The sequence below is a fragment of the Phyllostomus hastatus genome, unplaced genomic scaffold, assembly GCF_019186645.2.
Source record: "Phyllostomus hastatus isolate PE091 unplaced genomic scaffold, TTU_PhHast_1.1 phas_contig_40, whole genome shotgun sequence".
NCBI lineage: Eukaryota > Metazoa > Chordata > Mammalia > Chiroptera > Phyllostomidae > Phyllostomus > Phyllostomus hastatus.
In genome coordinates, this window is record NW_025333872.1 from 73,375,793 (window position 1) to 73,391,210 (window position 15,418).

At 40.6% G+C, this 15,418-nt stretch overlaps 1 protein-coding gene and 1 pseudogene across 1 annotated transcript in view; both read right to left on the reverse strand.

The window, feature by feature from the left end:
- Positions 1-4,432: 4,432 nt before the first annotated feature.
- LOC123821894 lies at positions 4,433-6,947 on the reverse strand (annotated as a pseudogene).
- Positions 6,948-13,008: 6,061 nt separating this feature from the next.
- The window catches only part of TMEM244 (transmembrane protein 244), a 57,744-nt gene continuing 55,334 nt past the window's right edge, over positions 13,009-15,418 (reverse strand). The window contains exon 7 of the mRNA XM_045843786.1: positions 13,009-13,257. Coding sequence (XP_045699742.1) covers positions 13,196-13,257 — 62 coding nt within the window. The 3' untranslated portion in view covers positions 13,009-13,195. The remainder of the gene's footprint in view (positions 13,258-15,418) is intronic.

The window sequence follows — 15,418 nt, forward strand, 5'->3', positions numbered from 1 at the left end:
TGAGTCCAGCGCTGAGTGGGCAAATTGTCTCGGGGCTGGCGGACTCCCCGGGAGCCCTCTGAAGCACGGCTACAGCTGAGGATGGATGCTAGAGCCGCACCTTCCTTATTGGGCAAAGATCAGCTTTTCAGCCACAGGATCTTCAGCTGCGGCTGGATCCCTGACGGTTCCCCAAGCCTAAAGCAAGCCCAACCGAAGCTTGCCGCGAGCTCCGAAAGCGGCCCCAGCTACTGAGCATGCTCCACCAGGACCTTTCGTTGGGGAAAGGTGATTTCTCTGTGGATTTGAGAAAGGGAGAAAGGAGAAGTGGGCAGAGCGTGTGAGATTTAGCGGAGGTAATTTCTAGAACAAGGAGATGACCTCGTCCCCAACTCCCCCTGCAAAGGGGGGCAGGAGTGGAGGGGGGAGAGAGAAAGGGAGAGAGAGACAGAGAGGGAGGAAAGAAAAATATATAGAAAGGAAAATGACACATAGCACTGCACTTAGTAAATATTTTTGATGGATAGATTTATGGAGATGTTTGGAAGCTAATAGTAGTGTTTAGTCTTTAACTCTCTCCCTGCACAATTAAGTTGCCTCTGGGGTCAAGTATGTGGTGTAGGCAGCGAAAGGCTTTTAATCCTAGCAAATTACTGTCGCTCAAGGATTAGGTGGGGAATTGCCTGTATTTGAAACTCTAGGCAATGTGTCACAAATTAATTGATCTCTACGCAAGGGAAATCTGCCTATAGACAATGATTTTCTAAGTAAAACAAGTATTTTATAAAGTAATTGTGCAATGTTTGAAATTTAATGTTAATGATCCAAACAGGCATTTTGAAATTTAAATCTTTCAGATGAGAAGTTCAGTGAACGCAGGGAATGCTGGTTATTCGTAACTAAACCCAAATCCTTTCTCAGGGCTTGGTAAATGTCAGGTGCTCCATAAATGCCTGTGTGAGAATAAATTGTGGGTTTGTTAGATAATCTGTAAAAGGCACTCCCAGGAAGGCTGGAGTTCTTGAATTTGATATGGACCTAAGTTCTGACTCTTGAGCTTCTCAGCTTTGCATTTGAGGCTGACCAAGTATTTGCAAATAGGAATACACTAAATTTTTGTCATGTAAGTGTCCAATGCATAAGCAAATTGGCTTTTAAATATGCTATTCATTTCTGTGTTGTTGTTGTTGTGGTGGTGGTTTTTGAGGGTGTCCCCTATTCTTTTTTTTTCCATCCCTCTAAGATGTTCTTTGCCAAGTTGAGCCAAATCCAGACCATGTTCTTTCTGCCAAAGACATTGACTCTTCATGGTTTGCAGGTAACAAAATTATTTCCTTTTGAGAAATTCTAGCTAATCATTTCTGCCACGTCTGTGCAAGGTGAACCTAACAGGTTTTCATGGAGCTATAGCTTGAAAGAAGGGCTGGTGAGAGTCCATACAGAAAACATGGGTGAACTAGGGATCAGGTGTTTCTTGAATCCATACCAGGTGATACCTTGGCCCATTGATCCAATCCCTTTGGCCAGGAAAGTCCTTGCTCTAGCTCTCTTTCTCCCCCCCTCTCTCCTTCTTCCTCTACCTCTGACTACCTTATACCTGAGTGTCTCCAGAGCCCAAACCCCTTCCTGGCTGTCCTCCACTGTGCTGTCTCCGGTGCATACTTTTATCACCACATTTTTGGGGGGTGGCCTTTAGCTAAATCATGCCCCAGCTACCACCAGCCATAAATTCCTTAAGGTTAGAGACAACACTGGCTGTTTACATCTATGTCAGTGTATCTATCTGTATAATCGCTGGTTCGCCTCTATTTTCAGGTTAGTTTGAGGTACGGGAGAGAGTCCTAATTGTGGTGACCAGTGAGAAAATTGGAGGAATTAAGTTGGAAACATTTCCTAAAGCAAGTGATTCCAGAAGAAAAAAATAGTTTTTTTCAATGTAGCCAAGTCAAAGATTTCATAATTTGGCAGGAAGATGCAGACCTATTTGTGCCAACTTGATAAATGGTGTTGGTGGTCTTTAATCCCTGCTTCTCTATCCTGAATAGAAATAGAAGCATATCTGCCCTTGCCATATTTTATAGCAGAGATTTCTTACATCAACTTCCTCATTTAGCTCCTACTTTTTTTTCCTGTTGATTATAGTGTTACAGTGAATCTGGTTCTCAAAGGCTACCCATGGTGTCCTAATCATCAAAGTCAACAATTTCCTATTTTCATGACAAACTCACAGCTATCATTTCTTTGGCACCTTATTCTCTGCCAAGCACAGCTAAAATTCTTTTTAAAAACCACATTTCATCACCACAAGAAGTATCTTTTTATAGCATATATCACAATTGTACATTTTGAATTTACAGTACAAAATGTTTGCTGATGTCAAAAGAAAACAGGCCCACAAACAATAATTGATAATGAATAAGGACACAAAATATATAATTCTGATGATGAAAGCAAGGCTTTGAGAGTTCAAGGTAACATACCTAATAGGTGGAGTCAGCTGTGAAGTTCATGGTGCCAAAGTTCACAGTGCTTAGCCAATCTGGATCATAGACTTATTCCTTAAGCAAGTGTGGCTAGTTAAAGCTGGAGGTGGCGTCAGTTACCAGGCAGCCTGACGCCAAAACCTAGGCTTTAACTGCCTCATTGTCCCACTCTTCTGTAAAAGTCTTTCCTCTTTTGAATTCTCTTACATTATACCTTTCTGATTCTGTATTTCTTGTGTGTGTGTTTTAAATTAAGGTTTATAGCCTATCCATTTATTCATTTTATTGTCATTACTTTGGTTATCAGTTCTTGCAACTGCTGCTTTCCAACTAGCCACGCATTTTAATCTCTGACTCTTCAGTTCTGTTTCTATACTCTCCCTGAAAGTCTCTTCATGAAATTTCTCTTCCATTTTAGTGAACGCTGTTGGTTGCCTTGGCAGAGTTTTCCCAACTTTCTCCTAACAGATCCCCCATTATAATTATTTATCCATTTATTTTTCAAATAGCCCAATTGCTCAAGGAGAAGTTGTCTGGTCTGATTGGTCTAATGGTAATGCCACACCCTTGCCATTCATCAGTTAAGGAATGGGTATGTGACCCAATTGTAACTCACAGAGAACAGGCAAATTGACAACAGGCTTCAGGGAAAAAAGATTGAAAATCTACTGATGTCTCATTTTTAAACAAATAAGCATGTAGACCCTATTGCTACTGGGAACATCTTTTCAGCTTGAAAGGATCTGCTTTGTAAAGAAGCCAACATTATTCTTTGTGATCAGTTTTAATTAACATTTTCATTTATTAAAAATATAAGAAGAGAGGAAAACTGGTTTTACATTTGATATTAATATAACTTTCAACTCCTGGCTATGATTACATCATAAATGTCACAAACTTCTTACAGAACTAAATGCATAGCATTTCATATTCTTCCAAACAAGTTCACATAATTAAGAAAGTGTTTTTCAAATGAAAGAGAATTATCTCGCTTACCCTGCTGTATTTGCATGTCTTTTATGAAGAGCTATTTGGCAGTAAATGTACCTGTTCCTTCAAGAAGCATCATAAAATATTTCTTCGGAGTCTAAAGTTTTGCAAGAGGGAAAAAATCCAGACCAATTTTGCCTCTGGAAAGATATTACCACTGCTCTTTTTGTTGATCTAGAGACAAAATATTGCAGAAAATGGAATTTTACCAAAAGCAAGTTATGAATTCACTTCCACAGATCTCATCCCACATATTTAATAAACTGATAAAAGTTAATGGATTAGAAAAAAAAAACCTATTTGCCTCAAAGTACTTTGGAAATTTTTTTTTTTCCCAAGACTGAAAGATTTATTTGAAAAAAAAAATCAGCACAGGACATAGATATCCTTAATATTCCTCTCAGAATATCTGAATATTCAGAATCTATATGAAATTTGACAGCAACTCTCATTTCACAGAACATCAATGGTTTACACATGTAAACTCCCAGGCCGGAGCCTTACTGACGTTAGCTTTCACTAAGCTGCTATCTTTAGTGCTACTTGGACAAACTAAAAAGCAGAAAGTCTATTTTCATTTTTATTTTCATTTTTAAATGAATGGGATTAGTTAAAGCAACTCAAGTACTACTGTTACGGCAAAGTTTATTAAAACTGTAAGAGAATACCACTAATAACATTCGTAAATTATCCAAAATTATTTCTTTATTGAAGTAACTACATAGATTTCACAGTACTATGGCACATTTACTTATCTAAGGTCACAAACACATTTTAACATTCACAACGGTGAGCATAAGCATTGCCATTCTAATCTACAAAGCTCATAAATAAAGAAAAATACAAAAACCTTAAGTTTTACAAAAGAAATACTTTAAATTCTACATACATTAACAATTAAACCATTTCTTCCAAGGTAACAGGTTAAAGGGTAAAGGCATACCACTGAATTTTCTTCTCTAGTTATGATTAAGAAATGCTTAATATCTACGATGCTTATTAGGGCCTTCAAAGTTGCCCTCTTGGCTTCCTCTACCAAAACCACCAGGACCACCACTAACAGGACCTACACCACTAATGGGTGCTTGAGGGGTTTCAGAAACTGTTTTACTACCCACAGGTGATCCCATCTGAGATGGTGGTCCTTGCGGAAATCTATCATTGAGCACTGCTCCATTATCTGTCATCATTGGAGTTCCCATATTTGCTGCTCCTTCTGGTTCCATGGCAGGACCAGGACCCATTGGTGGGCCAGGTATAGTTCCTCTGTTGTTCATATTCATACCCATCATTGGAGGGCGGCCTTGGTTACCAGCAGGTGCTGGGCTAAACGCATCTCCCATGTTTATTGCTCCACGGGGACCCATATCACCCATTCTCATTTCCTGTTCTCTATTTTCCATATAGTTTGGCTTAAAGCCTTCTTGCTGTCGTCTCAGTTCCTCCTGTTCTCCGTGTCGAATCATTTCTTCCTCACGACGACAATGCTCTTCTTCATGTCTCAGTTGTATTTGCTTTCGTTTTTGCAGCTCTTGGTTCCTGACTTCTTCCAGGCGTCTCAGTTCTTCTTGATGCCTCATGAGGTCTTGCCTCATCAGCATTAACTGGTGCACGTGCCTGGCTGCTTCCATTTCTGCCTCCAGCTTCTCTTTGGCTTCTCTGATGTTTCTGTCAATCTGCTCACGCTGCTGCTTCTCCATTTCATCAAGAGCTTTCCATCGAGATGCATACTCAAATTCAAATGTCCCAGGATGAGCAAAACATGGTGGTTGTTCTCGTTCCTAATGATATTGTTGAGTTTTCTGCATTAGCTTCTCTGGCAAGCCATCTTCATCATCAAATTGCTCCATTGGCTCCACAATAATTGGCCACGGGGTCGTTGTTAGCAAGAACGCCCCATCACCACATCTTTCCAGAGCCTTTCGTGCAGGAGGTTTTGCTGCAAATTCTACAAAACCTTTTCCTGTAGCTCTACCACGACCATCCACAACCACAACGGCTTTCTCTACTGAACCAAACTGGGAAAATGCTTGCTCTAGAAGCTCATTGGAAACAACTGGAGAAAGGTTCTTGACATTAGGGCTGCTCCATGTGTAGTAAAACGAATCCGGAAAGGTCTGCTCTTCAAAATGATGCCATCAAGCTCTGCTTTTGCAGTGTCAGCCAGCATTCTGGATTCCAGGCAGATGAAGCCGAAGCCGAAGCCGCGGTCGCGGTTGATGAAGACCTCACTAGGCTCACCATAACGCTCGAAGAGCCGCTTGAGGTCCTCCTCCGTGATATCCGTAGGCAGGTTGCCCACAAAGAGGTGGTAGCGCTGCGTGTATGTCTTCTCGCCCGGCTTGAGGAAGCTCCTGATATCGATGGTGAGGCCCGCCTCCTCGTCCTGGCGCTCCTCCGCGGGAGCAGGAGTGGGTGGCGTGGTCTCCCCAGCCAGCACAAGCGCCATGGCAGCGCCGGCTCACTCCCCGCTGCTGATTCAAGAGCGTGCAGGCAGGCTGGGTTTTTTCTCAATTCTGACTTGCTTCAAGTATCCTTTCAGCATCATCGGAGGGCTTCGCCTCGGGCTGCAGCCAACCCTAAAGATATGTCTGCGGCTCCGTGCCTCCGTATGGAGAAGGTACTGGAAAGGAGAAAGCCAAACAAAACTGTGAGATGGTCACTACCCCGCCCTCCCCAAGCCCGCAGCCACTGCACGTTCAAAAACGGCGCTGCCTTCAGCCCAGTACTTTGGAATTAAGAAACTGATCATTGTTTACATAGTAGCAATCCTGGGTAAGCTCCTCTTGGGTAGAAATCCAAATGAAAATCCAAATGAAATCCCTACAGCCTCGAAACTCAAAACAAGCTGGCCCCACATCTGGTTGGTAGATATTACTACCTACTGCCCATCAACACCTTAGTTTGGGTGGGTTTCATTACCAAGTTAAATTTGGGGGTGTTCACACCTACAGAGTCTATTTTAACTATGTTGGTAAAAAAGAATGGAAAATATTTTAACAGTTGCATTGTTTTGAGCATAACAGCTTTTGAGCTTATGCTTGAGTGTCGAGTGCATTCCTGTTGATACCAAAGGATCAGTCTAGAGGTTCAAAGTCAGTCTCTTTAGTCAGGCTGCTTGGGTTAGAACCCTGGGTTTGGCCACTATTCACAGCTAAGTGACTTGAAACGCATAACCTACATCCTCTGGGCCTCAGTTTCCTTAATTATAAAAAGATGACAATAATGGTACCTATCACAATTGTTGAGAACATTATAGGAATAAATATACAAAGTGTTCAGAATAGTTCCGGACACATAGGAAGCACTCGGTACTTATAAGCTCTAGTTACTTGTCTCAGCTCAGATAATTATTAACACAACATCAAGCTGATAAACAATGCGAAGGAAAAGGTTTAGCTCTTTGGCTGGGGCCCTCGACATTGCAGGGATTTGGGGAAAGAACACATCACTGATGTGTTTTCATTTTGAAAAGTGATGAGCAGAGGTGGGAAACCTGGGTCCTTGTAAAATAGCATTAAATTAAATTGAATGTGAGCCAATAAAATCTGTTTAAAGTCACTTTGTTTTTTAATTATATTTTATTGATTATGCTGTTACAGTTGTCTAAATTTTTCCCCTTTGCCCCCTCCACCCAGCATCCCCCACTCACTCAGGCAATCTCCCCACCATTGTTCATGTCCATGGGTCATGCATGTAAGTTCTTAGACTACTCCATTTCCTATACTGTACATTACCATGGCTATTCTGTAACTCCATATTTGTATGTCTTAATCCCCTCACCTCTTCACCCACTCTCCCACAATCCCCTCCCATCTGGCAATCATTAAATTGCTCTTCATGTCTATGATTCTGTCTCTGTTTTTGTTTGCTTAGTTTGCTTTCTAGAGTCAATTGTTGATAGATATGTATTTATTGCCATTTTATTGTTCATGATTTTGATCTTTTTTTAAATAAGTCCCTTTAACATTTCATATAATAATGGTTTGGTGATGATGAACTCCTTTAGTTTTTCCTTGTCTGGGAAGCTCTTTAATTGCCCTTTGATTCTAAATGGTATCTTTCCTGGGTAGAGCAATCTTGGCTACAGGTCTCTGGTTTTCATCACTTTCAATATTTCTTGCCAGTCCCTTCTAGCCTGCAGAGTATTTTTTGAGAAGTCAGGTAACAGTCTTATGGGAACTTCCCTGTAGGTAACTAATTGCTTTTCTCTTGCTGCTTTTAAGATTCTCTCTTTATCTTTAACCTTTGGCATTTTAACTATGATGTGACTTGGAGTGGGCCTCTTTGCATCCATCTTGTTTGCATCTCACTCGCAGTGCTTCCTGGACTTGCATGTCTATTTCCTTCACCTAATTGGAGAAGTTTTCTTTCAAATAGATTTCCAATTTCTTGTTCCTTCTCTTCTTCTGGCACCCCTATGGTGTGAATGTTGGAATATTTAAAGTTGTCCTAGAGGCTGCTTCCACTATCCTCATTTTTTGGGTTTTGTTTTTTTTGGATTCTTTTTTTGTTGTTGTTGTTCAGATTAGTTGTTTTTGCTTCCTTATGTTCCAAGTCATTGATTTGATTCTCAGCTTCATTCACTCTACAGTTGTTTCCCTATAAATTGTTCTTTATTTCCATTAGTGTATCCTTCATTTCTGACTGGACCTTTCTTAATGCTGTTGAAGTCCTCACTAAGTTCTGCAAGCATCCTTATAACCAGTGTTTTGAACTATTCATCTGATAGATTGCTTATACCCATTTTGTTTAGTTTTTTTTTTTTCTTGAGTTTTGGTCTGTTCTTTCATTTGGGCCATGTTTCTTTGTCTCCTCATTTTAGCAGTCTCTCTGTGTTTGTTTCTATGTATTAGGTAGAGCTTCTTCAACTCCATGTCTTGGTAGTGTGGTCTAATGTAGTAGGTGTCCTGTAGGGTCCAGTGACACAGCCTCCCATAGCACCAAAGCTGGGTACTCGAGATGTGCCTTTCATGTGGGCTGAGTACACCCTCCTCTTGCTGTTGAACCTTGATTGCTGTTGGCAGATCAATGGGAGGGATTTACCCAGGCCACTCAGCTGCAAGGACTGACTATGACCACTGACCATCAACCTCCACACTCCATGGAGGATCAGCTGTTCAGGGACAGGGTGGTGGTGCTCTGGCATGGTCTGTAGCCATCCACTGGGCATTCAGGCTCTAGGGTATCCCTGGTGGTACAGGCCAAGGTCAGCGCCCACCTGTGTTCTGCTCAGAACAACCCTACACAAACTATATAGCAAAGTGAGATGGCTACTACTTGTGCTGGGCTTGAAGGTTTCCAGGTGAAGTCAGACTATGAATCTAAGCTGGCTGCTGCTAGTGCCAGGCCTGGGTCCACTTAGCAAGAGGTACAGGGGTTGGGGTCTCACTGAGGCTGGCTGTTGTTTGTTTGAGGAGATTCATGATGTTGTGAAGCATGAGTGTAGACCAGCCATTCATATGGAATAGCCTCTATTAACAGCTTGGGTGGGCCTGTAATTTGGGTGGGATGGAATCTCAGGGAATCTTCAGGGTGGGACAAATAGTGTTAGCCAAGCTGATGGAGTCTCAAATACAGTACCGGCCTACCAACTATGTGGCTCTGTGGGGGAAGGACTCAGAAAAAGGACAGTGGACTCTGCCCACCTTTCTGTCTGGGTGAAAGTTGTCCCCCAGCTCTCACTTTGATGCCAGACACTTCACTTTCTCCCTGTATGCCACTGGTGCCTTTCAAGGTGCTACCCTGGTATGGAGCTCAGATGGAGGGAGTCTGAGTAAGTCCCTGTGTGGGTTCTTTAAGAGGAACTTGGGACTTCAGACATTTCTTCCACTGACTCAATCCCCACTGGTTTTTGCAGCCAGAATTACAGGGACTTATCTTCCTGGCACTGGAACCATGGGTTGTGGGGCCTGGTGTGGAGCTGGGACTCCTCACTTTCAATATATCCCTCTGGAATTTTTATCCAGCACATGTGGGTGTGGGAGCAGCCCATTCCACATCTCTACCCCTCCTACCAATCTGGATGGTTGTGGATTCCTTAATTCCGTAGTTATCAAACTCCCATTCAACTCAGTTTCTGCCAGTCAGAGTGATGGTTGTTCTATATTTAGTTGTAATTTTGATGTGGTTGTGGGAGGAGGCAAGCCATGTTTACCTATGCTGTCAGTTTGACCAGATGTCTTAAAGTCACTTTAAATTGGGTTTTCCTTGCAGCCAAAAGCCTCCTGTCTGAGATAAGCTTATTCTGCTTTTCTATTCAGAATCCTAAAATGACTAAGGATTAACTAAATTTCTTAGCACAATCTCTGAGAACTTTCCATTACCCACCTTGTTTTGTACACCTTTGTCTTCATTTTATTGTTATACATTTTACATCTGGCCACAATGAGCTACTTGCTGTAACTGTTGTTTGCTCTCCCACAACCCAGGCCTGTCCTTTATTTCTCCTACCAAAATCCAACTCTTCCTTCAGGGTCCTAATTAAAAGATACTTTCTTGGAAGTGAATTTTCAGAATGAAGATTTCTGTCTATATTTTCATACATGTCACTTGTCTGTGTGTAAGTCTGAGTCTTCCAAGAAATAGAACCATGATGGAATTAAACGTGCAACATCTTTACTAGAGGAAATATCTCTGAAAAAATGAGAAGGGAGACCAGGGAGGTTGGGTGAGCCATAAGACTATGGCACTCAACTCCCCCATGGAGTGCCAGCTAAGATGAGTGCAGAGAGAGAAAGAAGGAAGGAAAGCTGGATGCAGTACAGTTCTAAGAAAAGTTTGGTAGGATCTCAAGCCAACATCTTCCATCACAGGAGTGTGGCTTCTCCCAGAAGTGGCCTGCCTTGGTACCGCTGCCACTGTCAGCTGTTGACTGAGAGCAGCCCATAGAAAGTGTGGTTTCAGCATAAAAGCTGTGATGGCTGTCAGTGCTGGGCAGCAGGGCCTAGGTCAGCTAAACTCCCTGCAGCTGGAGGGTTGGGAGGGCCTTTCTCATGGCTGCCACACTCCTCATTTGGCACTCATTTGGCCTTGTCCTAAGTTCTCCTTGTTATGTGCATGGCCTCTTACTTACTGGAATATGAACTCCGTAAGGGCAGGAACTAGGTTCATCTTTGTGTCCCACTGTATGTTTCACACTGTAGGATCCATGTGGAGTGTTGCTGTGTTACTGAACTGAAGTCTGGAATGCATTGCCTCAAACTGCTGTAGTAGTAATTTTTTACAAAATTAGTACAGATAATGCCCCTCGAAAATCCCTGAGTACTTGCTTCCAGAAGATGTAAAATGCTATTCCATGACTGATATTTTAAAGAAACAATGAATTCAGCCTCACTCACCTGGCTCCTGAACTCCTGTGTCTGCACATACAAGGTCTATACTGAAACCCCAGTATCCATGAGGCAGTGAAGTGGAGCGTTGACTGATCAATAACCCATTTTTCACAAACTTAATCCCCAAGGCCAATGGACTGTTGAACTTTTGGGTTAAATTTATAATTCACTCATTTCTTAACTAAGAAAATAAGTTCCTCTGGCATGATACACTCTCTACTATTTTCTCAAAATTTATTTTTAGGTGATATGCAAATGGATCTTTCAGGTACATTGTTCAGACAAAAAGAAATTAATAGTGATTCCCTATGGGTGAAAAGTCAATTACAAAAAACTGATTATTTAAGGTATAGTCTACATTATTAAGCAAAGAGGAAAACCATGCAAATATAGGTATTGTGGCATATAAGGAAACTCCATATAAATAGTGTTCTATGTGTCATTGTTAATTTAGGGCCAACTAGTTTATTTATGGTTAAGATAAGAGTGCTTATAAGTCAGGGTCTGGTAGGGAGGCAGAAACCCCACAGTAATAAACCCACCCTGGAGAGAGTGCCAGTGAATTTAGTAGTGTAAAGCTAGCTACAGTACCCTCAGAACTCAGCTAAAAGTTGCTGCCTGGAGATGGGGAGATACCACCCAATTCCCCCACAGAGAGCCAGCTAAGGTGACTGTAGCACTTCACCTGCAAACTGCCTCGGGAGGCACTGCCACACTTACCCCCGGAAAACCTAGTGGGGCACTTTTGGATCTCACTGCAAAGACTTCCACAGGGTGCTGCTGAAAATCACTGAAATCACTGAAATCAGTGAAGGTGAGTTCCACTGGATGTCCTGCAGGCTAGCCCAGCAGGGACAGGAATGCTGGAATGCACAACAGAACCAGGAAGAGACATCCCTACCACCTGCAGTGTCCCTCCAGCGCCCTCTACTGACAAACCTTAACATTGTGCCAGCTGGCAAGAGATAAATGTTTCCCTATCACATGCAGGCAGTGAAGGATGGACTTGGAGCTGAGAGGCAATAAATTGATAACTGACTGGCACAGTGCTTTTGTAAAAATGATTACGTTATATTGAAATTATCTTTTCACTCATTTGTCTCTTCCATGAGCAGCAGATAAGAGTTTCAAAGGTAAAAAATGATCTTTATATTTTATGTGTAGCATAGTGCCTGGCACATATTATATGTTTAATAAACATCTATCAAAATATGACACTGCATATACAACTATAGCATCCTGTACTAAAAGACTTACTTGGTCTGACAAATAGGTGTGCCCAAATTGAGTACCACATTTAGTACCCTTGAAGGAAATGATAGTGCACTTCCAGGCAATTCCATTGGCTAGAGCATTGTCCCCTGGTCACCACTTTTTGCAAGGTAGGATGGGAAATGTAGGTGCTACTGGAAAAGAGCTTATATTATTAAAAAGGAAGGAAGAAGAGCTACTGAGAGAAAGTTAGCAGTCTCTACTACACAAAAACTTATTATTCTGAGATCATTAAACTTTTTGCTGAGTTTTAAATAGTTATTAATATTAAGCATAAAATACTACACCTACTTTAAATATGTTAAGTGGTTAGGCAAGAGAATCAAGGTCAGTCTTCACAGTTTCTGTTACCTGGTTTCATTAAATTAATACACAGGCTGCTAAAAAATATAAAGCATTCATCTTTAACAAATAAATTGGTAATGCAAGTGTCAAGAAACAAAAGGCACAGAAAAAAGAAAGAAAAGAATTTCTAAAGAAATATAGCAGAATAGAAGCAGAGGTACAGGAGTTAATTTGAAAGACAAAACTTATTTAACAACAGCAAAATGTGCACCAATAACCTTCAAGGGGGGGCAGTAGCATCATTTATCAATATTTGAAAGATGTCATCCAGGAATTAACCAAAGGTATTAAGAACAGGAACAGATATGCCAGTTAAAATTCTTTTGAAATCTCACTTTGATACACTAAATGTGAAGGTAAAATAATGGCAGGTATAATCACAATTGAAAAAGGAGCATAAAATACTATATGACAATACTTTACAAAACAATACAGATTGAAAACCTGAGTGAAATAGATGATGTTTTACAAATTAAAAATAATTGACCCCAGAAGAGAGAAAGGCTAAACAGACAACAATCATGTAAGAAACCCAGAAAATAATCAAAGAAACTCTAGACAAAAAAAAAAAAATGGTTTTGTGGACGATTCTTTTAAGTGTTCAGAATACAGAGAATTTTAATGTTATTTAAATTGTTTCAGATCATAAAAGGTAAGACACCTGTATTAGTCAGAGAAACAGCATCAGTAGGATGTGTGCATTAGTCATCTTAGGCACCATGATAAAGTACCATAGACTGGATGGCTTAACCCGCTGGAGGCTGGAAGTCGGAGCTCATGGTGCCAGCTTGGTCAGATTGTGGCGAGAGCTCTCTTCCAGGCTTGCAGATGGTCACCTTCAAATGTCTTCTCACCTGATAGAGAGAGAAAGCAAGTTCTCTGGTGTCTCTTCCTATAAGGGCACTAATCTCCTCGTGCGGGCCCACTCTCATGACCTCACCTAAAACTAACTGTTTTCCAAAGAACCCATATTCAAATACCATCATATTGGGGATTGTTATTTCAACATATGAATTATATTTGGGGTGCAACTTCAGTCCATGGCAGTGTGTGTGGTGTGTGTGTACAAACACACAGCAGAGGCTTTGAGAACTGAACCGTAATGTAAAGCAGTATCCATTCCCAGACTGGCCCATGGTGGTGCACATGCCTGGTAGACATACACAGCACTGCAAAGCTTTGAAAACTGAAATGACATCACACTGGCACCCCAGCCTACAGACTGCAAGATAAAACTTTTAGTCTCAATGTTTACGGATCGCTGACTTTAGTCAACACTCTCCACAGAATTTTAATGGGACCTAGGACCTCATGACATAATGTTCAAAATACTAGAAAAATCTGAACAGTACAACCCTGAGTGGACCAGATGTTAGAATTATTAAAGACCACTACCTAGGAATAAAAAACAGACTGGAGTAGTGATGGCTGCAACAGTATGGATGCATATCAATAGGGCGTGTTACGCATGCAACAGGGTACATACATTCTGTGTGATGTTACTTATGTGGTAGTCTGGGAGAGACAACACTACAGAGATGCTGGACAAATTGGTGGTCACCAGTGATTAGGGGTACGGAGAATCACTGACTACAAAGGAGGAGCACAGTAGAAGTTTCTGAGAAAGGGAACTATTCTGTATTTGGTGGTGTGACTATGTGATTCCATGCATTTGTTAAAATTCAGAACTGTACAACAGTGAATTTGTTGTGTGAGCTTATCTTCCAGGACTTTATGTATGCTAATCCTATGTGACCTGATTTGAGGTCTGCCAAAATTATAGTTAGCACCAAAATTTATGTTCATTTATTGGTATGTAGTTCCCAGCCTACAGAGATGATGGCATTTCAAACCTTAAACTTTTGTGATCAGGTTTGTGATGATAAATTTACAGGAAATTATTTTTTTCATCTAGAGCCTTGGCTGAGACCAAAAGTTTTTCTTGTCACCCACCTGTGGTCAGGACAGATAATTTTTAATCTACCTTTGCCCATATGTGAATATAATTTCTAACTCCTTATCTTTCTGTATGAGATAGTCCTACAGGCTATTTCAGCATGGATTTATGTTCAGTTAATTTCCAAGCCTCTGTTTTATCAAGATTCACATACCCACTAAGAAAGCTGAAGTATCAACTCGCTCTTTTTGTGTTCAGTTACCTTCATATTTTTGTTCTCTGGATTTTTCTGTCACTTGTTTTAAAGTATAGTTGTGTGTGTTAAAATGATGTTTCCTATATTTTACTCATCATTTCTGTTATTTTGTGTCAGAAAAATTTTCTGTTTATTGCCTTATTTTCAGAAAAAAATAGATGATTTTAAAACACATTAATTTGCCCACATCTTTAAAAACTCTTCAAAATGCTTTGGCATTAATTCTGAGAGTATTTTAATAGCTTCATGGCCAATAAATGGCTCATGTGAAAAGAATAAGTTGTTGATATTAGGTTAATAAACAATGTAGTAATACATAATTTTTGTAACTACCACCTTTCAAAGAAAAACAGTGAATAAAAAAGATAGGATGGGATAATTGTGTAAATAACTTGAATTTGTCGCAGGAAAACTTTTTTATTAAGAGATCCTAATTCTAGCAAGAAAATTGGCCTAGAAATGTAAAGGTCTAGTGTACAAATCCATGGTTCTGGATATTTGCTGTTCATCAGTTCTTATAGACATGAAGATGATTTAGCTCAATGTTGGCCGGGCTGCCAAGGAAATGAGTAAATGCTTCCATAGATGATAGTAATATAAATGGGTGTCATTTTCTAAAGAGTAAGAAGGCAATATGTAACAAGATCTTAAAAATATATTTCCATCATTTGACAAAAGAATAGTACTTATAATGATATAGCTTTCTTCTATGTTCCTTCTTTTATATCTTCCCTTTTTTGTTCATTGACCGACAGTGTTGGAGGAGCTGATTACGTGCCATGCATTATGATTATTATGTAAGTAAAAAATCATCTAGATATGATTCCTTCCCTTCAGAAACCATAGGCCTAATTATCTAACA